The 26,009-nt window shown below is 43.8% G+C and overlaps 2 protein-coding genes across 2 annotated transcripts in view; one reads left to right on the top strand and one right to left on the bottom strand.

The window, feature by feature from the left end:
* Nucleotides 1-16,826, top strand: part of LOC128715898 (potassium voltage-gated channel subfamily H member 8) — a 28,085-nt gene extending 11,259 nt beyond the window's left edge. Inside the window, exons 8-17 of the mRNA XM_053810816.1 lie at nucleotides 1,803-2,007; nucleotides 3,553-3,732; nucleotides 7,039-7,157; nucleotides 7,386-7,466; nucleotides 10,808-10,903; nucleotides 11,010-11,163; nucleotides 11,252-11,367; nucleotides 11,461-11,774; nucleotides 13,357-13,570; nucleotides 15,864-16,826. Of these exons, the coding sequence (XP_053666791.1) occupies nucleotides 1,803-2,007; nucleotides 3,553-3,732; nucleotides 7,039-7,157; nucleotides 7,386-7,466; nucleotides 10,808-10,903; nucleotides 11,010-11,163; nucleotides 11,252-11,367; nucleotides 11,461-11,774; nucleotides 13,357-13,570; nucleotides 15,864-16,826 (2,442 nt within the window). The remainder of the gene's footprint in view (nucleotides 1-1,802; nucleotides 2,008-3,552; nucleotides 3,733-7,038; nucleotides 7,158-7,385; nucleotides 7,467-10,807; nucleotides 10,904-11,009; nucleotides 11,164-11,251; nucleotides 11,368-11,460; nucleotides 11,775-13,356; nucleotides 13,571-15,863) is intronic.
* A 572-nt stretch (nucleotides 16,827-17,398) lies between these two features.
* LOC128711915 (myeloid differentiation primary response protein MyD88) lies at nucleotides 17,399-18,860 on the bottom strand. The gene is made up of 2 exons (XM_053806807.1): nucleotides 18,494-18,860; nucleotides 17,399-18,414 (listed from the first exon to the last, which is right to left on the bottom strand). Exons 1-2 carry the CDS (start codon nucleotides 18,858-18,860, stop codon nucleotides 17,399-17,401), a joined length of 1,383 nt encoding a protein of 460 aa, XP_053662782.1.
* Between the last annotated feature and the right edge of the window lie 7,149 nt (nucleotides 18,861-26,009).

The following is a 26,009-nucleotide window of genomic DNA, read 5'->3' as shown; positions in this document are numbered from 1 at the left end:
TGAGTGGCTCTGTTGGAACTCTCAGCGGATCGACCGCTAGGCGTGGTGCTGAAGGTGGTTCAGTTATCATTTTTATTCCTCTTTTTAATGTTACGAGTTGTGTCTCAAATCACAATCTTTTGCAAAAATTGTACGCAACATAATCTATCCGAAGTAGAATGTACACTGGTGGCAATACGTTTAAAACCATGCGTTTTATTTGTCCTAATTTTGATCATGTCATAGATCGTGTTGTTATGTTTAAAAGTTATGTTAACGTCTATTTCATTCGCCGTAAGTAACATAAAAGCATTATAGTGCCATTTGCCATACTTTTTTTGAATTTAAAGCTAATAGTAATAGCTCATATCGGTCCTAATTGTTATACTTAAAAGTTTAAAGTTTTACATGGAAGTTACGCCTTTCCCACATTAGTTTCCGTTGAAAACATCAATGAGGTTTAAATTTTTCCATTAAAAATCAACGCCCTCAAAACTCCATTCCGCCATTCCTCATTTCAAGGCTTGTTATATGCGGTAAAAGCTATTCGAACAATTTTTTTTGTAATGAGCTTGCAGTCTGGTTGTAAATATTTAGAGTCAAAATCTGTTACTGCCAAATTACACACACATTTTGGACAGCTGACGTTGCTATAATCGTCGGTTCCCAAACCATCCGATCGCGTCTGGGAAAACCGCGTCAGATGGCTTGATATCATTGGTTTGGATTAGCTTCGACGTTGCGTTTGTTGTTGTTTTATGACATCTTTATCATGTAGCTCAATATTCATCCAAGTTTGGTGCACTTTACTTTACAACAACAACTGTAGCATTGTTTTGATCGAAGCCTGACGCCGTTCAAACTACACGTACCAAACCGCGTCAGTTTGCCCGTGCCATAATCTGACGGCTTGTCAAAGCGTGTGTGTAGTTTGACTGTTCAATTAATTTTCTAAATACCAGCACCATCATGGCTGCCTTAAAGAAGTTTGTGAACTTAAAAACTTCCTTTTCCCTTTCCGTGTTAGATTGGACATCGTTACTTTATTGGTTTACTTGTTTGAGTCCATCTTCATCTATTTTGACAATTATTCCACTAAACAAAAGTGGTTCTTCACTAATAGCTAATGCACACTTTCTTTCTTGGCTAAAACAGTTTTTCGTAGAACTTTATATATTAAATCACAAATAAACTATTCAATACTGTGATTAATCACAATATATTCTTTAATAATGAGAAGCTTTTCTGCCAACACTTCGATTTTGAAATAGGTTTTTAAAATTATATAATTGAACGAAAAGAATTCAGAGCTACATTTTCCTTGTAGCTGTTCCTAAAGTTTAAATTGTCAGTTATTGGAGCAGCTTAATAGTTAGAATAAAAATCTGATGCTGGTTTTATCCTTATTTCCACCAGTGTATTTTGCAGCATCCATTTTGAAACAAAGTGATAAATAAAAAATAATTAAATTTATTCTTAAAATTACAGCAAAATATTAATGAAAACACCAAATCACTTTTTAAAATAAAACATTAATCTTTAGTGTGGAACAAATCACGACACGCTAAAAATAGTTTTGCTTCATCCACTGGAATGACGATCTCACTATATCTTTATAGCATCGCAAGGCGTGTACTACAGTTCAGTTCACCAGCACACTACCGCCAGTAACCTTGGGTAGCATACTGTCACACACCCGCACACCAACATGTGCCTCGTACATTAGTTTTAGGCCAAACAAAAACAACAACAAAAAAACCCACAGAAATGGCCGTGCCTAAAAGCGTCTTATTTTCTCTTTCCCGTTTCTACTCCCCGCACAGGAATCCCACATACACTTAGTCAAATTAACACGTTTATTGCGGCTGGCACGATTGCTTCAAAAGATGGATAGATACTCGCAGTACACGGCTATGATTTTAACCCTGTTGATGCTATGCTTCTCTTTAGTTGCACATTGGCTGGCTTGCGTTTGGTATGTGATTGCAGAGAAAGAAAGACTCATAAACGATGCGGACTGGGACATCGGTAAGTGCAATGCAATCTCGTACAAACGGAATCGGAATACGGGGTGGGTGCCGTAGATCGCACCGCATTTGCCACACAGCACGCGGGGTGTACACGCTGGTGAGCGGGTACGGGGGAGTGGGAAGAACACAACGTCCCCCCCCTCCCCCCTTCGGAACGGCCCGGTGCAGTGCACATTACATTTTCGCATCCTTGAGCCCGGTTCGGCGTACGGTTCCAGTGTGCGATAATTAGGCCAAAGATGTAGTTAGAGCGTATGTAGTGCGATTAAAAATGGCTTCGAAATGAAGTTGACTGCACCAAACAACAACCACAACACAATGGCTTTCAGCTGCTCGAGACGAGTGTGCACCAACGGCACAAGCTCCTTCGCCCCTTGGTAGCACGAACCGAACCTTCCCTTAGATGCGCTTTCGTTTTGGTAATTAGTTTAGAAGGTTTGGAATTTAAAACTATGCTTCTAGAACTTCCCACCGTGTGCAAAGTATTTATTTATTTTTTCGTCCGTAAGTAAGGTAAGAGTATTTAGAGTTTGGGATTTTATGCGAATCGATCCAATTCGAACTTTGAGCGCAGATAAGTGAATGTATTTAGCCAACTTATTTACCAAAGTGATAGTAGTGTTTTTGATGCAATTTTTTTATAAAATAGACCCATGTTGTTGCCATCCACATCAGTAGCTATTACAGGGTAGAATCAATCTCATTATAGCATCATAGGAATGCATGTGTACATTAGAGCATATCGCTCCGAGCTCTTCACGTTTTATACATTCTGCACACGATCATCTTTCCGTACGCTTCCTTCGCGAATTCCTTATCGATCGAACGCCAGCAAGTTAAAGTAGCTATTGTTTCGCTTCTGAGAAGTATCCGTCAAATGTCTAACCACTAGTCCAACGGAGAGTGCTTTTACGCTCGCAGCGAAAGTGTGTGAAACCCGCGAAAGATTCTCGAAGCAACAGCGAGTGCTCACTTAATAAGATAAACAAAGATTACTCCCTGGCCGAGTGTGGGCGCAGGAGGAGTGAGAAGTGTTAGGAAATAGGCAACAAAAAAAAAACGCAACAGGAACAGGAAAACCCAAACGGGGACTTTTTTGTTTTGGCTGTTGTTGGAAAATATTCAAAACAGACCTGCACTTGCTGCCTGTTCTTGTGTGGTGGTGGGGTGGGCCTTTGTGAGCGATTAGACCGAACACTGCCTAAGCGGACGCCCTCAACGTTAAGCGTTTTAGTCTGGGCGATTCTGGTGAAAGTTTGGTGTGGTGTGTTGAAAAGTTTCACTCACCACCTTACCCCCATTCCCCCCCCCCCCCCCCCCCCCCACCAACAAGATGTCCGCAGGTGAAAACTCAACCTCAATCTTCCAAGCATCGTGAGGCAGGCCTCGCCCGAAGGCCGACAGTTCATCAACCACAAATTCGTTATGGCACCGGTTTCAAGTTTTATCCTTCTCTCTATTCCTGCTCAACACACACACACACACCGTGACAATATCTGGCTCCCTTCCCATCCGCCCGCCCCGCGGAACGTGATGATGGCAGGTTGGATCCACACGCTGGCGGAGCGTCTTAAAATTCCCGTATCTAACGTGACACACGGCGAGGCGTACATAACGGCATTATATTTCACCTTCACCAGCCTTACCTCCGTGGGCTTCGGCAACGTTTCGGCGACTACACTGAGTGAGAAAATTTTCAGCATCATCATGATGCTGATCGGAGGTAAGTGAGGGGTGGAAGACCGAGGGGGGATGGGTTGGGATCATGATGCGTTGGTGGCGTAGGGGCAGATTCGTTGGTGGTGTTGATTGGATCGTCCTGTTTGCACCTTTGCACTGGTGGTCTAGATCCTTGAGGCACGCTTGGTTCGTTGTTCGATTCTGCAGAGGAAACCCCCAAAGGACAGTATGAGACAGAGAGAGAGAGAGACAACCGTGGGATGGGAAATGGTCTTTTTCCGCCAGATGTTTTCGATCACCACAGCACGGCTATCGTTTGGACAGGGACAGTGGAAACAATCCATGATGAGCACGGGTCTTTTGGGCACGGGTACGCCAACATGGCCAACATTCTAGGCAGCCGTACAAAATGGCCGACGTTAATTGAAATCCAGACCGTAAGTTGCAGGCGTGTAATTCTGTACCAGTTGCGGTTCCGGGGGAAAACCCCCAAGAACGCTACAATGTATGGTAACGAGCAAACGTTGGACGGTTTGCTTATGTGTCTTCCCGCTTTCCGAAAAGAAGCCACGGCAAATAATAATTCCACTTGGCAAATTGGGAAGGTTTTGGCCAAGCGTTTTGGTGGAAGCATACTTTATTGTTTTTATTTTTGAACTTTGGGCATAAGCGATTCTAGGGCGAAATTCCCCATACGGAGGGAATGGCCCGGCGATGCTTTGCGTTTTACAACAGCACATCCTGTTGCACGCAGCCGAAGTTCGTTAACGTTATCAGTTTAATGTTGTAACAGCCACCACGGCAGCCGTCTAGCAACGTGTGCGCGATGGCAAGGGGACCACAACAGGGCAAAGCAAATTTACATCCTGAGACACTTTATGTCCGTCCGGATGTAGACAGCATGGCGTTTGATATGTTTTTTGTCCCTTGTGCAGCCAAGGCAGAGTGTCGAAGAGTGGTCTAGTGGGGACCATACCAGATGAGAACGAAAGATGCAGATTGAGGGCAAAGTGACCTCATCATTCCGACGGTCAAACGGTGAAGCAGTACCGTAACAACCTGGACAATGTTATGCGAAAGCGTTAGTCGAGGTCACATCTAAATGGCAATCAGTCATGCATAAGGAATGGGTTTTAGTTATTCCGACGAAGCAACTCTACGTCTGCGTTCTCGATGGATGACGTGACGCATTCCACATTGCTTAGCTCTGGGAGCCTTGGATTCTGAATAAATCGTGTCCTCCATCTTGGAGATAAGCATCCACGGCTTCTAAATCATCTTCCTGAAGAAGCGCCTTCAGTGGTTGACGAATCAGTGGAGTCGAAAAACGACATGTCTTGAGGGTTTTAGGTAATGTCAGCAAATATCACCAAGTGTCTTCCAGTAATGACCACCTTTTCCAGAAGAGTATTTGATAGTTAGGACTGATCTTGCTTCGCCCCTCATGTCAATACGCTAATCGACCCAGAGATACGTCTGAGAGACTTGTTTATTGGACGGAAGTTCTTCTCCAGGAGTTTCTTCCAAGTGTCTTCCAGTAATGGCCACCTTTTCCACAAGAGTATTTGATAGTTAGGACTGATCTTGCTTCGCCCCTCATGTCAATACGCTAATCGACCCAGAGATGCGTCCGAAAGACTTGTTTATTGGACGGAAGTTCTTCTCCAGGAGTTTCGTGCCAGAAACGAGAGTCAACGTCTCGATCGTCTAGGTCACCGCAAAGCTGGCCCAATGGTTGTTCTTTTCCAAGAGTTCCATTGTTTTTTTTTATCAGGTGATATCTTAGCGAATTTTTCCAATCTAACTTGGTTTAGATATATTGATTTAATATTACTACCCAACATATACTGTTGGGTCGTTGAGGATTATTGGAAACACAAAGCAAAAGCTCACCTTTTTTCGTACAACCTGAATAAATCTCTCTTCCATTAGGTCAGTTTTACTTTCCTTACCCTTGATGGGACAAATGAGTTCTAGAATCTCTCCAATCTCCTGTAAAATCCCTCATGAATGTTTCACACAATGGTTAGGCAACGTGCGCCCGAAACCTGCATTCATTTTACAACAATCTACCGAAAGCGTTTATTCAATAAAAGCAGCACAAAAACGTGTGGCACAAAACTTAAAGATGGTGGGGCCAACAACAACAAAAAACACACACACACAACACCCGAAAAACTCCTTTTCTTTTGTGCAAACCACAATGCTTGGCCCCATGATCATGATTAGTTTGATACCCTGCCCTTACCCGTGCGGTAAGGCAGAAGCGTCAACCTTTCTTTTTTTTGCTTTCGTTGCCGTTTGCTCATCAACGGCTTATTTTTCTCCGGAGTGCGCAAACAAAAACAAAACACGGCGGAAAAAAGAAGGTGGAAACGTTCGTGTGGGTTGACGGCTCTTGGGGTGGGACGGTTGTGGTTTTAGGGCGAACAGTTTACAATGTCTAGCGGGCAGCCACAGGCAGCAGCAGTGGGTTGTGCAGTGCTGCTGACCGGAATAACAATAGGTGCAAATGACAGAGTCTTCAAGACACGGTGGGAATAGCGCCGGGAAATCCGAAAGCAACCGAAATGGGTAAATAATATCACAGCGAAATGCGTCAAAATGGGGCAAACGGCAGCGGGACCGAGCTGACGAAAATGGGACGGACAGCCCGTTTCGCCAACCCCCAAGTGGACGGTGGTTTCGGTGCTGTGATAATTTGTTTTTTTTTTCTGTCCTGCAGGGAAAGATCAATAGCGACATCGACAGACGAAACACTTTTGGCCAAAAAGTGGACCCCCCACAAACAGACGCGGGGCAGGGAGGTTGGTGTGTTTGTCCGGCGTGTCCGGCAAACCCACGGACGAAAGCAGGAATGGAAGAAAAGCGTGCGCGGGCGAATCAAATCTCGCTTCCGAAACCGCACGATTGAGCTCGCGATATCGGCTGTCCTAATGAGGTTTTGTGGGTTAGCAGTGGGCTTTTGGGGAGCGGTTGAAATAGTCACCCCAATCGTCCCCCCTTTCGCCCAATGCCTTCCCGGGCGTTTCTCCAATTTCTCCACCGTCGGTTGACGTCGTTGCGGTTCATTTTCAATCTTGCTCGTGGTGATAAGGGCCGCTTTGGGGCAGCATCGTTATAAGCATGTACCGGCAACCCAACAGCCAGCATCCTTTCGCAGCGTTCCACCAGGTCGTAGCAGGCTCTGCTAACCTCTCCGATCGATTCGGTGGGGTGTATTTTTTCGGAAAATAAATTTTACCTTCCCCTCACAGCCACGCGCATCCCCCCCCCCCCACCCCGTAACTTGCTGTTTTGATTTCATCTTCCCAAAACTCCGTTCTCTATCACGCACCTGCTTCCACAGCTCTTATGCACGCCGTTGTGTTCGGAAACGTGACAGCCATAATTCAGCGGATGTATTCACGCCGCTCCCTGTACCAGAGCAAGTGGCGTGACTTGAAGGATTTCATCGCTTTGCATCAGGTGAGTGTTGCCGCTTCCCTCCGCAGCGATGGCGGGCCCCGCACCGAGCAGGAACTGCCATTGCGACACACAATTTTTCATCGCTGCAACGTGATTTGGCATTTCTTGCTGAGTTACGGCTGAGTTACCTTCCGAGCAGGGGGTCGGAAGGCTTTAATTTGGTTCGCCGCGACCGTACGCACCGGCCTAACCGTGTCCGTTTCCGTTCCATTTTCTTCGCCCTGCCAGATGCCGAAGGAGCTGAAACAGCGAATGCAGGATTACTTTCAAACAATGTGGTCACTTAATCATGGAATTGATGTGTACGAGGTAAGTAACCGTGATGGGGTTTGTCGGGGTGGCTAAGGAGCTTGCCGGTTCCACTTCCCGGTACAACAAAGTTACATCCGCTGCATACAACTTAACACATTGCGGGCGAACCTCCGTGCAGGTTGTGCAAGTTGCAACACTTTTTGTGGGTAGGAAAGGGAGTACCCACCGAGGGGCCAGTGGGTGACTTCACTTCGGGGCGGGCAAACTTTTAATGGAATGGACGTTCCGTGCCAGTACCACAATGAAACGGGAAAGAACCACACCACATCTACCACTGCGATTTGTGACTTCCAAATCTCGGCACTGCCCCGTGATGACTGTATCCCCCCCCCCCCCCACGCACTGGTGTGGTGTGCGAGTTTGATGCTTTCATCAACACCGCAAGTAGAAAGTTACGCCACCCTTCCCCAATGGGGCAGTGCTACTTGCCTTTCTATTCCAAAGGCGGCAGGGACTTTATTCCTTGCTGGATTCCGATTGTCTGTATTGCGACTGCTTTGTTTGCTCCTTTTTGGGGAGTCTTGAAGGGGTTTGCGGCGTGTACACATTGGTCGTTCTGAGCAGTGCTTTTTGTGTACTATTCGTGTGCCGCCTTGTTCTCTGAATGGACCGACACCAAACGTTAGCACACCAGCACTAGCTGTAAAGGGTTAAATTATTAATTTCCACCTAAAAACAGCTGTTTTATTGCAAACACACAATCGGGAGTGGGATTTTTTGCATTTATAATCAGCATTACTGTGCTCATTAAAAGCACTTCAAGGGGGGGGGGACCACAGCAAACTATCTCCCGCTGCCATAATATTAAAACCGGAGAAACACTGAAGTTCGTAATGGCGTGAAGAATGAACTTGAACTTGAAATGGCAAAGGATGTCCGTGAAATTTTGGAACAAGAGTGGCGCTAAGTGGAATGCGCTCGGTTGCTGAAGAATTAAAACGTGACAACGCACCGAAGCGGCGACCGCTTACGTCTTACGGTGCGCTGCTACTTGCAGGAATAATTAAATGGAGAATTGTGATTTCGTGACCTTCCTTCATCTTTCAATGAATGGCACAAAACAAACCGAGCGAAAATCACGCAAAATTGGACCATAAACTTTTGGCGGACAGCTAAAGAGTCCTGGGTGCTACATCTACATTCAATGTTTAACTGTTTGAGAGTTTTGGATTACAGTATGTGTTTTTTCCCCTCTTTAGTGGCACTACAAGCTCAAGAGGTCTCGGTTTGCCATTTGTTGCTTTCTTTCGCTTTTCACTTTGCCGTAGTCACCGGATAGTTCGGGAGGGTATTATTTAAAGGGTTGGCTTTATTTAAAGACTCGGGAATCCTTTTCGCAACGCAGTGATGAATTTTAAGAAGAACATCAGACAAAAAAAATAATACAGCGCTGTTTAAAAGAGATTTGGGAAGGTAATGCAATTGGTATTTCAAGGATTGGACTGGAGGACATCTTGTGAAGGTAGAAGGCGTTATAGCTTTACACAAACAACTTCGACTTGCAAAAGCAAACATGTCTGTCTCGATCTGTTCACGGTGCTGATATAAACTGAGATATTCTCGGACGAGAATGCTATTATTATAGCTCAGTACATGGGAAAAATCTCAAATATACTTATAGCCAAATCATTAAAAAAAAACTTCTCTAATTCGATCATTCACAACGAATAGCGTTTCTTTAGCAACTAGTTTTAGCTAACCTTCTGATGTACCTCCACAATTGGAAGTCAACAGACGATGGGAAGCCATCCATTCTGGAGGATATAAGTGTACCTGACAACCTGTAACAATTTTATTAGATTCATTTGATGCTGTTTCTCAAAAAGCTTCACTCGGTTACTTCTAATAGATGATAAAGAGTCTAATCCCACCGGATGTAGACGGCATGAACACCTCCTCTGTCAATGTGGACGACCTTAAAAAAAACTTTACAGGCTTGGTTGTCTGGTGTCATCCTCATGACCTGAACAACCTACCGGAGTCGGAACCGAAGACTTCGATATATCCGATATTTTAATTCTTCAAACGATTTTGCTATTTCCCATCATGTGGTCGATCATATTTGAAGTGACATATAGCGTGCACAGCAAAATCTTCGCAAACATAGTCGAATTACTGTTTGGAGAGTTTCCTATAAATATCACGTCATATGCACAATGATTCCGAATGAAAGAATTATTCAAAGATTGCTTGGGGGTAATTTAATTCAAACCTCCAAGAAGAATATTTACAACTCTTTTGCAATTTAACTCACACAATAACACAGTGTTGAATCTTGAGTTAACTCACAAATGAGTCAACACACGATTTTAATCACTAGTTGAAGGTCACCGTGAGGAGTTACATCTTGAGGTAACTCACGATTGAACAAACAAGTTGAAGATCGTAGCACCCCGCGCCCTCAGTTTGCCTCCTTGAAGTTGTTGAAGTCATTATGAGTGAGTTAAAGAGATGCAGCTTTATTCTACCTCTGGAACACGGATTTGAACCCTAAAATGGAATTAAATTTCCCATCGCTATAAATACCGCTTATTTGATCATACTCACAAATTCAGCGTCATTTTGGAACGCAGTATATACGGTTAAGCTTGGATTATAACATTCCGGGTACCGGCATAATGCACGCACCTAACAGCAACAACAAAACAAACATTCCATGGTGAGATACCGAATCGGACACCGTATGGCGCAATGCTTAATTATTTTCGTGATTGTATTCCCCCCCACCCCGGAATCTACAACACCGGTGGTAATTAGCGGATCAATAATATTAATTAAACCACACCTCGCTTCACCACTTCATATCACAAACCGACAAAAAAAGGCAGAGCGGGTTGTGTTCCATTCATATTCTGCCGAAAACCCACCGTGACAAGCTATTTAAATAACACTTTCGGCATGTTCGCAATATATTTATCAAAGCAATCGTATCCGGGGTCCGGGTTAGTGGTTACCGTGCTGGGTACAGTGCTTTGCCACCGTATGCAGTGGTTGATTTGGTTTGAATTAATAGGACGGGAACGATGGATTCAACGGACAGGCCAAAAAAAAAAAGGACAGCACAGCACTGCATGCCTCAAATTGTACACCGTTCGTCAGAACTCGATGGAGGCAGTGGAGGTGGAGTTCACGCGAAATGCCATTCCCTAGCCTTTATGGGGTGGAGTGAAGTTCGGTTCGCTGGTTCCGCTCGCTTGCGTTCGGAATGTTTTCTTGGAAGCATTATCCGGCACTTCGTTGGTTGCTCTCTGCAAATGGGGAAATATAGCTCCACTCCGGTATAACTAGTGGCAACAGCAAACAGGAATAATTTGAACTTTACCCAACCAATGCTACAGATTTTGAAAGAATTTCCCGAGGAACTGCGAGGAGACATATCAATGCACCTGCACCGTGAAATACTGCAGCTTCCAATATTCGAATCCGCATCGCAGGCAAGTCCATCCCTTCCGCGTTGATTTACACCGCCAGCCAGGGTAGTGCGAGTAATGTTTTTTTCTTTTTGCTCCTTCCATGTTCCACCAACGATGGACTGCTTAGGGCTGCTTAAAGCTACTCTCTCTACATATCAAAGCGAACTTTTGCGCACCGGGCGAATATCTGATCCATAAGGGCGATGCGCTGAGCTACATCTATTACATATGCAACGGTTCGATGGAGGTTATGCAAAACAATATGGTCGTCGCCATCCTAGGTAAGGTGCAGGTCGGGGATGCGGACCCGAAGGTTTTTGTCCGCCGCCCGTTCAGCTAATTACCATCTGTGTCCCATCGGTACCACAGGCAAGGGAGACCTCGTTGGCTGTGATATAAGCATACATCTGCTGCACGGGAACCAGGGCAATTCGGGCAACACCGGTTCGCAGGATACCATCGTGAAGAGCAGCGGCGATGTAAAGGTAACCCATCTGTCCTTTCAACTTGTTTTTTTTTTTTTGTTGCACGCTGACCGCATTTCGCAACAGCAATGATATCGTTTTGCCGTGTTCCAGGCACTCACCTATTGTGATTTAAAAAGCATCCACATGAGCGGGCTGGTGGAGGTGTTGCGCCTGTACCCGGAGTACCAGCAAGAGTTTGCCAACGACATCCAGCACGATCTCACGTACAACCTGCGGGAAGGGTACGAGGCGGAGGAGGAGACGGAAAACAACGGGCCCTGCTTGGCGTTGCCGTCGATCAGCGAGGACGACGAGAACCAGTCCGATGCGGAGACCAGCTCCGCGTCGCCCATGAACACCTCGCTGCAGAAGTCACCGGCACACAATCTTGGTACCAGCCCGCGGCACGCGAAACTCGTGCATAGGTAAGTACGGAACTTGACTGGCAAAACAAACAGCAGGACGGAGGAGGGCGGGAATCAACAGGCGGGTGGCCCGTTTGCAAATCACATGCCGCGGGTACGCTGATGCCGAACGATGAACTTTGTTTGCTTAAGCGAGTGAATGGAGCAACCCTTCGAGGGTGGGGAAAAGTTGGCCGTTTAGCGCATTGTTAGCAGTGTCTTAATGCGGCACGAATGTAAGCAGAAAGATCTGCTGGATGTGGTTGGTATCGGAGGTAGCGTTCTCCGTAGCGACAGATTTATCTTATGTTTGTTGATAGAGCATTTGAGGCTGACAAAAATCTCAATGTTTTATTCGAACTTTTTAGCAAACGAAATTTCTATATGCTTCTATCTCAACCTTGTGAAGCTTGATTTTTTAACCACTTAGGACATGCTTCAGTAGTGGTGCTATTAAGTGTTGATCTTTTCGGAAGAGTCCAAGTATCAAAAGTCTTTCAAATGAATCTTCAGTGAAGATTCCAAATAAGGAGTCAATTCTCAACAGGTTAATGAATGCTCATGAATTCATCTGTGCAAAAGCTCCCTTCAAAAGCTCTAACTGTCTAAAATCTATTCCTGTGAAGGATAGCTCTATCACTCTATGAGGCTTCATGAATGTTTAAGGATTCAATGATCTTCAGGATAGAGATTCATCCAACTCACCCATCAGATTCGCCCAACACTAGCTCTATTAGATCTACAAAGGGTGGGATCAACTAAAAGATTTTTACTGTGAGCGACTCAGAACCATTTGAAAAACCATTTTATGAAAGCTCTTAAGCACACACAAAAATGTCCTAAAAATTTTGTACAAAGACTATATACTCATCTTCTAAAATACAGTAATTATCGTTAAATTCTGCCTCTAAGCCTTTGGAAATCATCAACAATCAATATTTTATAATATTCAATTCTACAACTGGAAAGCTATCGATGTTCCTACCATGTTTGATGCTTTACTTCGGATGTACAGTAACTTAACCGCATTGCGAAACATTCGGGAAAACTTTGCACATTTCATTTTCATATTTTTTGGAAAATTTCTTACTTTAAGATTTTGCTGTGATCTGATCTGAAAGTCATAAAAGGTCTTTTCCCGTCCAGCAGCAACTTTAAATTTAATAACATCCTGCTTCTGGGTATTAATCGTTCTTCGATCGTCATTGATGCAGCTCATAGTACACGCTATTGAGCATGTCCCACCAAATGCTTGATTTGAAAATTGTATATTGTAATGATAATCGATTAATATCACTTAACATTGTACGTATACAGATGCTTAAATTTATGAAATTGAATCTGCTACCAGTAGTGCGGCGGCAACAGCACGGTATAAGTAATGTTAATAGATTTCAATTCAGTTTTAGAATTTTAAACTAGCAGCTAATGCAGATGAACCTTGGTAATGTTCCGCTGGGAAGCTTCAGCTCGAGCGCATCTCATGATTCATTCAACAAAACTCCCCTCGCCCCGCTTCGAACGAATGAAGCATTAGCAGTAGCCGCTGAACACAAGAATATTGTTAATTTATTTCTTCTCGTTGCACAACCCAACAATCCAGCCGCAATCGGTCGTTAGTGGCACTGCGCGAGCGAGTCGAGCGGCAACGGTCGGTGCAGACGACCAACCAGGCGACGACGGTCGAGCAAACCAACTCCTTCGAAGGGCTCAACCTGGAGGTGGCGAAGGAGAAGGAAAAGGGCCGCGTGTCCGTGGAGCGGTTGGACAATCAGGTTACCACACTGCACAACGACGTGGCGGCGCTCAGCATGGAGGTAAGGAATGTTACGGTTTGGTGGCAAACTTCTAATTAGCTTCCGTTCGCACACTGGACTCACTGCTCGTTGGATTTGTGGCACGTTGTTGATTGGAGCTTTAGCGACAACAACGACAGAGCTTAAAAGTTTTTTTTTGGGGGTTGGTTTTTTCGGGCGGTCCATGCTGCAGGATGATGAAATTCATTGATGAGTTATTGTGTAGTTGGTATTTAGGTTTAAAATATTTACCATTATTCAAGTTGATGTTTTACTTGACAAGAGCAGTGCTATAACCCATCCATCCAGACCGTTTCTCCGCAGCAAGAATGGCTAAGAAGGGCTGCTTTGGATAAGCACTTAGCGATGCATCGGTTAAGAATTGCATATTACATTACTAATTTACGAATACCGCAGCTTTGGTGCACTACATCATACTTCTGATGGACGAATGTGTGTCACGTGTCAGTCAATTGAATGCTACGCTATTGCATGCATGTATGAGTGTTGTGTGGTTCATTCGCGCTTCATTCGCTTGGCGGTCATGGCCTCCTACCAAGCACGGAGTAGTAAAAGTGGTAAATGCAAAATGGAAGCAAAACCAGGACGATCAAGTTTCTGATACAGTGCATGACATACGTATACGGTTTCTTCACTATTTATGCAAAACATACAAAAGTTGTAGAGATTATTGCGCTGAACAATTTTTTTTATTAATTTATTTAATTTAATAATTGAGAGTTATAAAAATTACAATTATATAATTACAATCTTTTCCCGATTTACGCGAATAATGCATGCCATAGGAATTCGAGTACTCAAACTCCCTTAATAACGTCGTTTATATTTAGTATCCAGTGATCGATTTCTTCTTTTCACGTTATGAAGCACATGAATAATTGATATTTATTTCGACAATTTAGAGTAATTTATTTATTATCCATAGTTAATTTTTATAATTTTAAAATGTGAAGTATTTTGAGGAAAATTTTAAATACGACAAATAAAAAAATCTTTTCCATATCCAAACATTACATCTACTGCTATAGTTTTAAGAATTCGCGTATCTCAAATTCGCGTAACTCAAGTGTCGCGTAACTCGGGTAATGACTGTGTTCTGTTTTCCAAAATTAATAACTACATAAAAAACAGGCTTTAATGATTCCTTTTTTTAATACGAGCAGTTCTATAGTGGTGTTTCCTAGTTATATTCCGTTGTTGCAAATCATGGCTTATTGAAAGCGGTTAACGACGCGATTTATCTACGTTTATTATTTTTTTATTGGCCTCTGTCATATGTAGTAGTGTGTAAAATAGAGTTAACATCTTCGAAGCAAAGCCAAAAAGTAACCTAATTAACCACAAATCAAATAACCCTATAGTTATGTCACGAGCTGTATGTTCTTCAAGAATGTATTTTGTCAACTCATGTGCTTCTCGAGAAGGACGACCAAAACTAAAAAAATAAAAGACGCTTCAAGTGCTGAGCTAAGCCACCGTAACATTTTTGATTTATCATTCATCCTCCCCTTTTAACGGATTGCACCAACCGTGATCGTGTTAAAACAACAAATATCTTAACCGGAAGGTATTCGAAATAGCCTTCCCTGCTGGTATGTTGGGATTGAAATGGCTATCTGGTGAAACACGTGTGTGATTTGCATGAATATTTACGGGCTATCAGGGTGAATGCTTGAGATGACATGCATTTTAGGCGCCGTGTGGGAGGAAATGTCCGATTTGATGCGTGTTATCATCAGTCCATCGAGATCTGTCCGTCAGGCGAAGATGAGTAGTAAATGCAGTCCAATGATAACTACATTCCTTATCACTTCCGACGTGCGGTTGAGTGACATTGTAGTTTACAGTTTAGAATAGTGTTGCGTTAGATGGATCTTTCGAGAAGAGTTTTTTTTATATGAATCTTTAGTGAGACGCCACTCAAATTCAAATCAAGACTCAACTCACAAAAGCTTTAGTAATTCTTAGAGATTTATAAGTTTGAATTAAGCTACGGTGTGCATAAAAATTAAACAAAAAAATCATATTTCCCCAAAAAATTCTTGAAGATCCAAGGATTCTGGAATGTCTGAAGATTCATGACACTCTTAGGAATAAAGAATTTCTGAGGATTTTCACGAATCTTTGGACAACAAAGATTCATTCAAATTCATGAACCTGCCCTCAGCAAACTGATCTCTGAATATTTTTCGATATGAATTCTAAGATATCCAAAGACCTCATGTACTCTGCTGTGGATTGAGTGAGTTTTTAAACGAATTTTCCCTTCCGTTTCATTGGTCTTGTCCTTCAGGTTCGCAATGCCATACACGCGCTGCAGGAAATGACTTACAACACCATGAACTCCCAGCTGGATCTGGGACATTTTCAACCTGCCCGGTCGATACCGAACCTGCAGAACGGTGCCGTCGGCATACTGCGCGACAGCGATCACGTGCTGATGGCGCGCAGCAGCTCCCATCCGCCGGAGATGTGGTGCCGGGAGATGAACGTGTTCGCCGAAACCGGGATGGCCAGCCCGAACGGGACGGAAGTGCTGTCCGAGGCGATGTATCGCCGCAAATCGATCCTGTCGCAGAAGTACTCGGAGGAGATGTCCAGCTCGACGCAGACGGAAAACATGATCGATTTCGACACGCTGGAAAAGATCGTGCTGGCCCATCCGCATCTTGTGCTGAAGATTCTCGGCGTGGAGGCCGTCTTCGGGAAGGAGGCGGATCATCTCGCGAAGGCGTACCCGCTGAACACTATCTCCGAGGTGGCCAGCTCGGGAGAAACGATCTCGTCCCGGGTGCAGGACACTGGGAGCTATAAACCTCCATTTCTTAACACCAACTCCGTAAGCAATCCGCTGGTCCATCAGCAAGATCCGGGCGACGGTCAGCTGTACGATCCTCACGGTCTGATCGATGCGTACCAGGCGGGTGGCTTCTATTCATCCAGTGCAAGCGCACACGTGAAGGATGGCAACTGTGACAACATATCGCTCGTAACACCACCACCACCGCAGCTATCCAACCCGGGCCCGGATGTACCTTTGCACGCGGACGCCAACGGTGGGTCCGTCCCGGTACCGGACACGGACTGCATACTGATAGACGAGAACGTGAACGTACTGAAGCAATCTGCTATGAATCATATCTTCCGCAAACAGGACCGCGTACCACCGAATTATCGCTTCTCTGCCGGCGATGCCGACCACCTCGAGAAGGGGCTGAAGAATCTTCCGTCGTCCCGTTCGCTCGGTGGCAGTTGAACGTGCGCATCCGCTGGCGGAACCGTAGCGAGAACCGTACATGAATGTCTGTAGTGATGAAACTGTTTCTTTCGTTTTACATCGCTATTGTGTTGCATACATTTTAAATGCTAGTGAGATGGTTGAATAAAACCGAGACATATTTTAACGGCTAGTCATGCAGAACTGGAACGTTTTGTGGTGTTTTTTTTTTGGCTTTTCTTGAGAACTAATCCTGAATCGTTGCTCGTGCTTTACCCTTTCGTCAAAGAGCGTAGAAGGCAGCACATCGAGCTCGTTGGCAAGTGGAGCTTGACTTCACGGAGATTGGATGTGCCCTGCGGTTGGAGGTGTGCAACCAGTTGTCTGGAAACGGATTGGTAACCTGGCACTAACAGCACTATGAGTTCAACTGCCAGAGGATTTTTTCTTTTCTCAAGACTAACACTCTTCCTATAGGCGACCCTTTTATGAGCAAATGTTTATTACTTTAGTATAAAATATGGGTAACATTAGTAAATATAAGGCACAAGCACATACCGGCCAAGCTGTGTCCCACACAGAAGAAACAAAAGGTGCAAGGCACGCTGCTATCACACAGCGGAAGCCACTTTCCGACTGCTCGGTTTATACCATTTCTTTTTCGTTTTCACCGGTTTTTCCGGCTGTTTCAGTGGACATTCGGATGGTGCGGAAGACGCACCGCCCACCACGGTTGATTGTTTTTTGTCACGCCTGATCAGTGCCAGCGGCGAGGAACTGGTTTTCTTCGGACTGGTTGACGGTGCAATATCGTTAATGCTCAGCTGTGAAGTACTGCCGTTAAGTTTGTCCTTCTTGTGACTAAAGCTAGAAAATAAGTCCCAAAAGGAATGTGATTTCTTAAGGCTGCCCGTACGACTTTCCTGGTCCACCGCGCTCGGAAGTTTCACCACCATGGTGGGCTCTTCAACGATCACCTTCGGTACCGGTTGGGGTGTGGTTGTTCCGGTCGCCTTGACATGCATTGCTGTTTTCTGTGATTCGCTCATGTCTCGCACATTCATTTCTAAGCCAACCTTCCGTGGCGTGTCGCGTATGGAGTCGGCTAGTTTGTCCCAAAAGTTGTACAAATTCTGTGACCGTTGGTAGTCCAACCGGCAGGTGTACCGTAAATGAGGCGGCAGTTCGCATCGATCGTACACGCACGGTATGACCTTGCGTTCCTTCTTCTCGATCTGCAGTGCCTGGGCGAATGTGACGGTAAAATCGTTCAGTGGGCTCTCCAGGAAGGCCTTCGAGATGATCACCACTACCCGGCGGCAACGTTCGGAGATGAGGCGCGATATGACTTCATGCTCGAAGTTGCTTCCACCGAGAATGTCACGGTCCTTTAAACACAGTTGCATCCCGCGCGCCTCCAAACGTTCGACCATTTTCGACGCAAATTCAACGTCCGCATCGGCGTACAGTATGAACGCATCGTACTGCTGCTTGTGGTCCGCCGTGTCATCCTTCGTGATAATGTCACAATCTCCGGTTACGGTCGACGATTCTTGCGCATCCGATTCGCTCACTTTCCTTGCCGCAAGTTTCTGTTCCCGCATGAGATGCTGTTCTGCGTCTTGCTCTAAAAAGAAAGGTATAATGTAAACAAGGGTCACTGTTTATACAACTGTCGTTTACGGTTTAGCAAAAGGCAAACATACCGAACATTTTGCACGTATCGTCCAGTATGTCCCACCGATCGATACAACCGAGGACACATTGCAATTCGGCCAGGTTGGCTTCGCGTTTGCACTGGTGTTGTTCGGACCGCCAAAGTTCCAGCAAACGGCGGGTCGGATTGGCATTGGCGTCGATCAAGGGTAGGTACGTTTTCGGAATGCCAACAACATCGAACACGCCGCGCCAATCGCGAAAGTATCCATCCTCGGAGGTGAATATTCGCCGATGATTCAGCAGCTCGGCCAGTAAATCCCTCGTCCGGGTATTTAATGCATCCAGGGGAACCACCGCCAGATCGATCCGATTCCTCACACTGACCTCCGTGGGTTTTACGGGTTTGTCCAGCATTCTGTTCACACGTGAAATATTATATCACACAGCGCAATTTCTTCCCAAACAGCTTGAACACACACACACACAAACACTGAATTCGACAGTTTGTTAATCTGCACATAAAGTTATCTAAAAATCTTATCACGAAAAAGTTCCGGAATGTAAACAAGTATGATCATTGTTATTGATGACATTCGTGCGAAGTTGGGGTAAAATCAAGCAGGCACAGTGGCAAGTCAGCAGGTCAAGGCAAAAAAAAAGACTTCCAAAAATGGGTGATTACACCAAATGCATTAACAAATTGAAATCGATTTTTTACGATTACACAATAAAACGAAGTGCTGTTTAGCACAGCAGAAGCAAAACTATCAATTAATAAAACAATTTAAATTTTAAACTATACAGTATAAACTAGGAAGAAGACAACAGCAGTGTAAACACAATCGCGTATAATTTCATATTTACATTAATTTTATGACAGCAAGCTATCAACAACTTAATAAATTACAAATCCAAAGTAACGGTTAGTTATATTCTAACTATTATTTTCAAAACTAAATTAACATGCTTGGTAGACAATGCAAAGGCAGTCAATCAAAATGGTGCACTGTGGTAGAATTCGATGTCAAATATTGGACATGATTTCCGACATAATCTTCCGACACATCTTCTTTCTCTTTCTTTCAAACTGTTGCAAGTTGTCAGATTACAGGGTTGTAGTCGGAAGGAATCGCATTCTGCAGCATACCTTCCTTTTGCGGACGTACAGCTCATTGTAAGGGCATACAGAACTTGGATCAGTAATTCGAAATGCATTGAATTTCGATCTGTTACTTGGTGGTATTGAGAAAATTATTAAAAATCGTTTGAGTTTGAAGAATATTCTGTGAAAAAGAGCGATTTGTGTTTCTGTTAACAAAGGTTCGATAACAAGGAAAAACAGAGTGATTCTGGAATTCTTAATTGAATGTTCAACGAATGTTAACAACCATCGGTTTGAAGTGCCATTTCGACCATTGCACATTGTACTTTTGAATTTTTAAACACGATCCATATTAATTCCATACCATATTTTAGAAACACGACAAAATCCCAAGAGAAGAAGCTTTGTAATGAATTAATAAAATACCGTGGAGACGCCTAGTACCTAGTGCCAAGAAAATACATAAGTTTCTGTTTCATGATTTAACTGAATTCATTATGTTACAAACAACATAATTTGATGACTTGATTGGCCTGCTTACTGAGCGTTCCAGAAAACAAAACAATAGTCAAACATTAGTACTTACCCGCAAATTTGTTGGAGGTTCGTCGCTTTCGACCAGAAAGGATAAATCACTCAAAGGAATGGCGATGTTACGATACGTTTGGGATAATTTTCACACAGATTACAGGTTATCTTAGCGTCATTAGCAATGGATTTACCAGGTCAGTGCAAATGAATCCTGTTTTCAACGCCTAGCCTCAGCCACCATGTACGAGATGTCCATTGTTTATAATTTTATTTTAAACTTCTTAAGCGATTAATTTTTATTCATTTTTAAATAATTTTTACATAATATAACAGAAATATTCTATACAAAACATTAGTTATTTTTTATTTTTCTTTGTTTCTTTAAATATACTTTCATATTTTTTTGCGTACTTTCCCTTCGGCAGCATGTTTTTTCTTCTCATTTCCTTTACCTCTTCCTCGTCTACTGTTGTGCACACTGTGTAACACTGTCACCGCTTTGGCCGCAACTACCGGGTTCTGCTACGATTCGGTAGGGTAAGGTTTTTGGCATCCGAATCAATCCGGAACGTTCGAGTTGATCGAGTCGGATCCCGACACCAATCTCGAACCCGACCCCAACGCTGGAGCGCTTTTTATAATCTTGCGCTTAGTTATCATCGTACCGTTTGGATTTTGTTTGTTTTTACTTCCTTATTTGCTCTGCATACGATTGCCACAAACAACCAATTCAATTTGGGCTGGGCGACTAGTAGTGGGAGAGAAAAGGGAAGTGGGAGCTGGTGGGGGAATAGTTTGAAAGATCGAGCAGGAGCTTTCTGCGTCTTCTCGCGCTTCCACCGCAATCCTTTGCGTTCGCTTGTACTCGCGCACGAACTGTGTACGTATGTGTGAGCTGTGTTTGGTAGTTGTATTAGAATTTCTAGTATGAACACCCACTTGGCACTGGCACTGGCGCGCGCATACGCATCTACTGAATCGCCTCCCCCATTTTGAAAGGAGGGGGAGGGGAAGGAAGGGAAGAGGGGGGCGGGGGTGTGAAAAACACAAACAAACAAAAACCCCCATTCTGGCCACTCTCCTATAGCGGTGTCGGTTTGCCGATTGGTTTTTAATGCACGACCTAGATTGAAACTATGGCAGCAATGTGAGGTGTCGCGTGTCGATGTGTGTACCATGCAGCTTATGACGGCGGAGCCTATTCGTATGCGAGCCGGCCATACCCGCACCGTGCGCCTTTTGTTACTTTTGTTACTAAGGGTGCGTATTTATCGCAGGCGATCGTGGCGATGCAGGCCCGCGCTTTTGTTTTGTTTGTTTTGCATATATTAGTTTGCTGTTTTGCTTCGTTTTCTCGATTCTTTTTGTGTTGCTATGTTTTGTTTGCTTACTTTTGTTGAATTATATTCAAAACCCGTTTAATTAGTTCTCGTACTTCCTTTATTACGCGTCCGCTGCCCCGTCCGATCACCATTTAAATACTTGAATATTATTTAGATTAATAATTCTAGGTATTAAATGAATTCGACTTTAATCAATGTGTTTGTGGGTGTATGTATGTGTGTGTGTGTGTGTTTGGATGTGTATTTGTACCATGATGGGTACGTGTAAATGTATTCTTCCGTAATCAGTATGTTAATTAACAAAATTTGTTAATTCACCATTTTGTTTTTGGGTAGATTATTTTGTTCCTGGGTTTGGTTTTGTGTTAGTAGTAGTAGTTAGCCACTAAATTCCGATAAGTTCTGTCAAGTTTACGTGCTTGTTCTGCACGTGTTTTGTCGTTTTTTTTCCATTGTTTAGTAACACCATTCATTTGTTACACAACTTCACACTTTTATTCTTTCCGATTTCCTTCTTTCTTGTCTCCTTCGCATTTGTTTTTGTCTTGTTTTATGTTTCGTTCCATACTCGCTTGAACTCGTTCTACTACGTTACTTCTCTTTTTCTCTCGCGCATTTATGTCGTGCCGGTGTATCGCTGCATTTCGCCTAGATTGTTTATGTTTTTTGACACTTTTCTTTTTCTTTTATATATTTAAAAAAATATGTTTACGATATCGTTTGTTTTTTGTATTTTTTTTTCTGTTTGTTTGTTTGGTATTAGAAGGTTTTGCTATATTTCAATTATTTTTCATCGTTTCTAACCATTTACTACCACCTATCATTATCCAACCTCCCGATGTGTGTTTTTAATTATTTTTTTGTTTGTTTAATTTTTGAGGGCTAGGCAGATACCAACGTTGCTACAAACACTGTCACACCGGTACGGCGTCATCACGAACCGTCGCTCCACGTTCACTAGGATGTGTGGCGCGATGCATTAGAACGATTGTCTACCCATCCAGGAATGAACAAACAGGTCGGCTTAGTGGATTCAGCTTAGTGTCTGCTTCTCTTCCACCCAACTTTTTGCATTTGCGCTGCTGTATTGCGTGGCTAGGTGTGCGCGTCTTCGCTAAAGGTGCGTCGCGCATAATCGGACGCACTATATTAGCATAACTTTAGTTTGTATGTTTTGCAAAACGGGCGCTTCACTTCAGCACGGCCAGATAGCGAGCATAAACCAACATTCTGGACAGTTATTGTTTTCGGTTGTTGGGGGTTTTCTATTATTCGTGTGTTCGCACGTGTCCATTTCCAATTGTGTGTCGCAAACACCCTGCTATGCAATACATGGTGGACACGGTCGTTGACTGCTTGTTGTCCCTCGGCGGGGCGGGCAATTGCTGACGGATCCACTACAATGTTCGGCTGTTTTGTCCGCAGCAAGAGTGAGAGCGCGGGCGCGTGCTTGTCGTGTTCCTTACTTAGGGGGCTTAGGGCAGTGTTTGGTATAATATAACCATGCGCTATCTTCTCAGTCGCACGAATCCGCGCTTTGTTGCTGCTATGTTTTAAACGGCAAGTTGCGCGTGATACCTGTACGCTACACACGTGCACGCGATGAGATGAGTTAAAGTCGTCTTGATTTGCTACTCGCAATAGGGGGAAGGGAGGGGGAAGAAAACACACACACACTCACCAGCCAGCCAGCAATGTGGGATGACCTGGTACTAGCGATACACATCTAAACATCGTACACATTGCGGCATCTTCATTCACACGCACGGATGGTTTTATTCCCTTTTTCTCACTACAATTTTAGGTACGTTGCTTGCTTCTATCGTGTTTGTTTGCTTCTTCCAGTTTCTTACGTTACAGTGTTCACGTCCGCACAAACAGAACACAAAAAAAAAAACCAATGTCCAAAGGATATCAGTTGTTTTGTGGTTCGAAGTTCGATCTTTGAATTTCCATAGCTCGGGTGAGTCGTGAGCAGGAAGAGCTACCTCAGTGAGCGAGGCGTACTCACCCGAATGAGATGAACTCCGCACGAAGTCTAGTGAACGAGCTTCACTCGAACTCGTGGTGAGCGGTGAGCACTGCGAGTGAACAGTAGTGCCGTGTGCAATGAACGTAATGAGAACTTTAAGCACTGTTTGTTTTCATTGACGTTAAAACCGTTGACGTTAGTTCGTTTAAATTTTTCTCGTAAAAATCTAGCATTTGGCAAACGGTTCGTCTACGGGGTTTTACCAAATTTTTATAAATCCCTAGTTGGTTTGCCTTTACTGCACCGTTGTTCATTCGCTCGCTTTTTTTGAACGAGAAATTCACCCGTTAGTTCACTTCGCGCACCTTTTTTTGTGCGAGAGCGGTGAGTGCGAACGGTTTCACTCTGCTCCTTCCAAAGCGCTGCTTAAACCAACAACACTAATCCTGATCCACAACACGATGGTTCACCGATTCCATTGCTTCCAACACACGGTTTCGCAGCAAAAAATGTACGGCGCTTACGGAATCGTGTTAGCGTGTGAATCGTGTTAAAAATATACACTTATACACTCAAGCCTAAATAAATACGTATAAAATAGTCAATAGGTTTTGTCTTCTGGACCGAAGACGAAGAAAACCAGGATAAAACCAGACACTGTATCAAATAATTACACTATTTAGAAAAAAAAACCAAAATGTTCCTAGTGAACTGTCAAAACCGGTATGATTGTTGTGTCAGGTGGAGGCTCTCCGTTTTGATCCCCCCTTACTAACTCTCACACATACACACACACACACACACACACATATGCTGACGATATTACTGTGGGGTTCAGTTTTGGGAAAGTGTTTGCTGTGTGCTTATTACATATACAATGGATTAACAAATTAACACATCCATTCATATACATTATATCGCGTTTCTTGGCCTCACTTGCCCGGTAGAGCGGGGACAAACACTAGGATAACAATAACCCTTAAACCCCGTGTCGAGTGTGAATCTTCTGCCCGTTTTTGTTCGGAAGTTGTATTGTTGTATTTTGGGGTTTTTCGTTTGTTTTTGGCATATAAAGTTACAGTTACGTTCCGTGTTTTATAAATCGCGTTTCGTGCGCGGCGTGTCGATGTGTTTTTGAACTATCGCAAGGGCATCTCGGACACCAGTGTTTAATGTTCTCACAAATGATATATTGACGAAATTAGCTACTGCTGTTTAATTCGATAGAAGAAGGTAGAAAGCTACCTGGTTTTTACACAAAAGGGGTAGCATTTTGGCACATAATTGTTGCGAATTGGCTAATTATTGGCAGGTGGAAATTGCTTAACTCAATGGCGGATGGTGGAATTGAATTGTTGTAAAACTTTGCTAATGTGCCTCCTTTCTTCCTCCTTACTTTACTATCAATGATATTGATCCGTTGCAATGATGATAAAAATAATTACCCCAACATTACCCCATAATTACCCCACAATTACCCAAAACGAAGCATTTGACTACTAGGATCTGCACAAAGTCCGTTCCGTATCGAAATGTGTTTAAAAACTAACACTTAATTTCTTCCGCAAAGACATAAACGTAATGCTAAGGTAAAGTAGTACGGTAAGTGTATACTTAGTTTATTCTGCAGCGCTCATTCACGGCACGCCAAGCGCCAACCGGCACGAGAAAACTAATGGCAGTGATGATTACGACACGATTGACTTAAGAGAACCAAATGTAACGCACCGCGTTCGAATCCATCTAACGGTTTCATTTTACCGCAGTTCTGCGTCGCTTTAAACTAAAACTAAACCACTTGTCCTTAAGGGAGCGGTGGATGAGCTAGAACCACCCATAAAACATCTAACAACCCTGGTTTTACAGGTACGGTTTTTCTTGTGTGCGTGTGTGTGTGTGGGATTACAAATAAACGCGAATGAACACGTCTTTAAAAAAAGACAGATACACACACACACACACACACTCTCACACGCAAGGAACAGCGATAGGCCAATTGCGGGGAGGAGATATTCAGATACGTGAACAGAAGAAGACTTTGTGCCCACTGTACAGTACTGTCCGAAACATTGAGTGTAGTGTTTTATTGTGCATGAGTGTGTGTGTGCCCGAGCGATAGAGAAAATACAAAACAAAACAACTTTCTAGTGACCTACTAGCACCTACTGTCAACTTGCAAATTGGGTAAGCCGAAAGTGGCCAAATCAGGTCCTCTTCTTTTCTCCCAACCTTCCAACACACGCACGCACACACATACGCAGCACTGAGTGCAAGTGTTCACTAATACAGCATCATTTCTTTGTTGGTTTGCTTATTTGTTGTTTTATTTCGACCTTCTTCCATTCCATCCGCCATTTTAACCGTGACCACCAACGATGGCCGCTCCACGGGCGGGTGTGTACTGGTGCAGGGTGACCCCGGCGTGGCAATAAGAAAAAAAGAAAACAAACAATGGCACAACGCACAACTCAATTCACACGCGTGCACAAACACACACGCACACTTCGTCCCGTACGCCGCTACCGTGTTTCGCGTCTGCAACACATCTTCGACCGGAGCCGTACAGTGGATTATTGCAAATTTAATATTCGTGTCAACAAATGTTTCGCCTTTTG

This window comes from Anopheles marshallii, chromosome 3, assembly GCF_943734725.1.
Source record: "Anopheles marshallii chromosome 3, idAnoMarsDA_429_01, whole genome shotgun sequence".
Taxonomy (NCBI): domain Eukaryota; kingdom Metazoa; phylum Arthropoda; class Insecta; order Diptera; family Culicidae; genus Anopheles; species Anopheles marshallii.
This window is presented reverse-complemented; position numbering and strand designations above follow the sequence as displayed.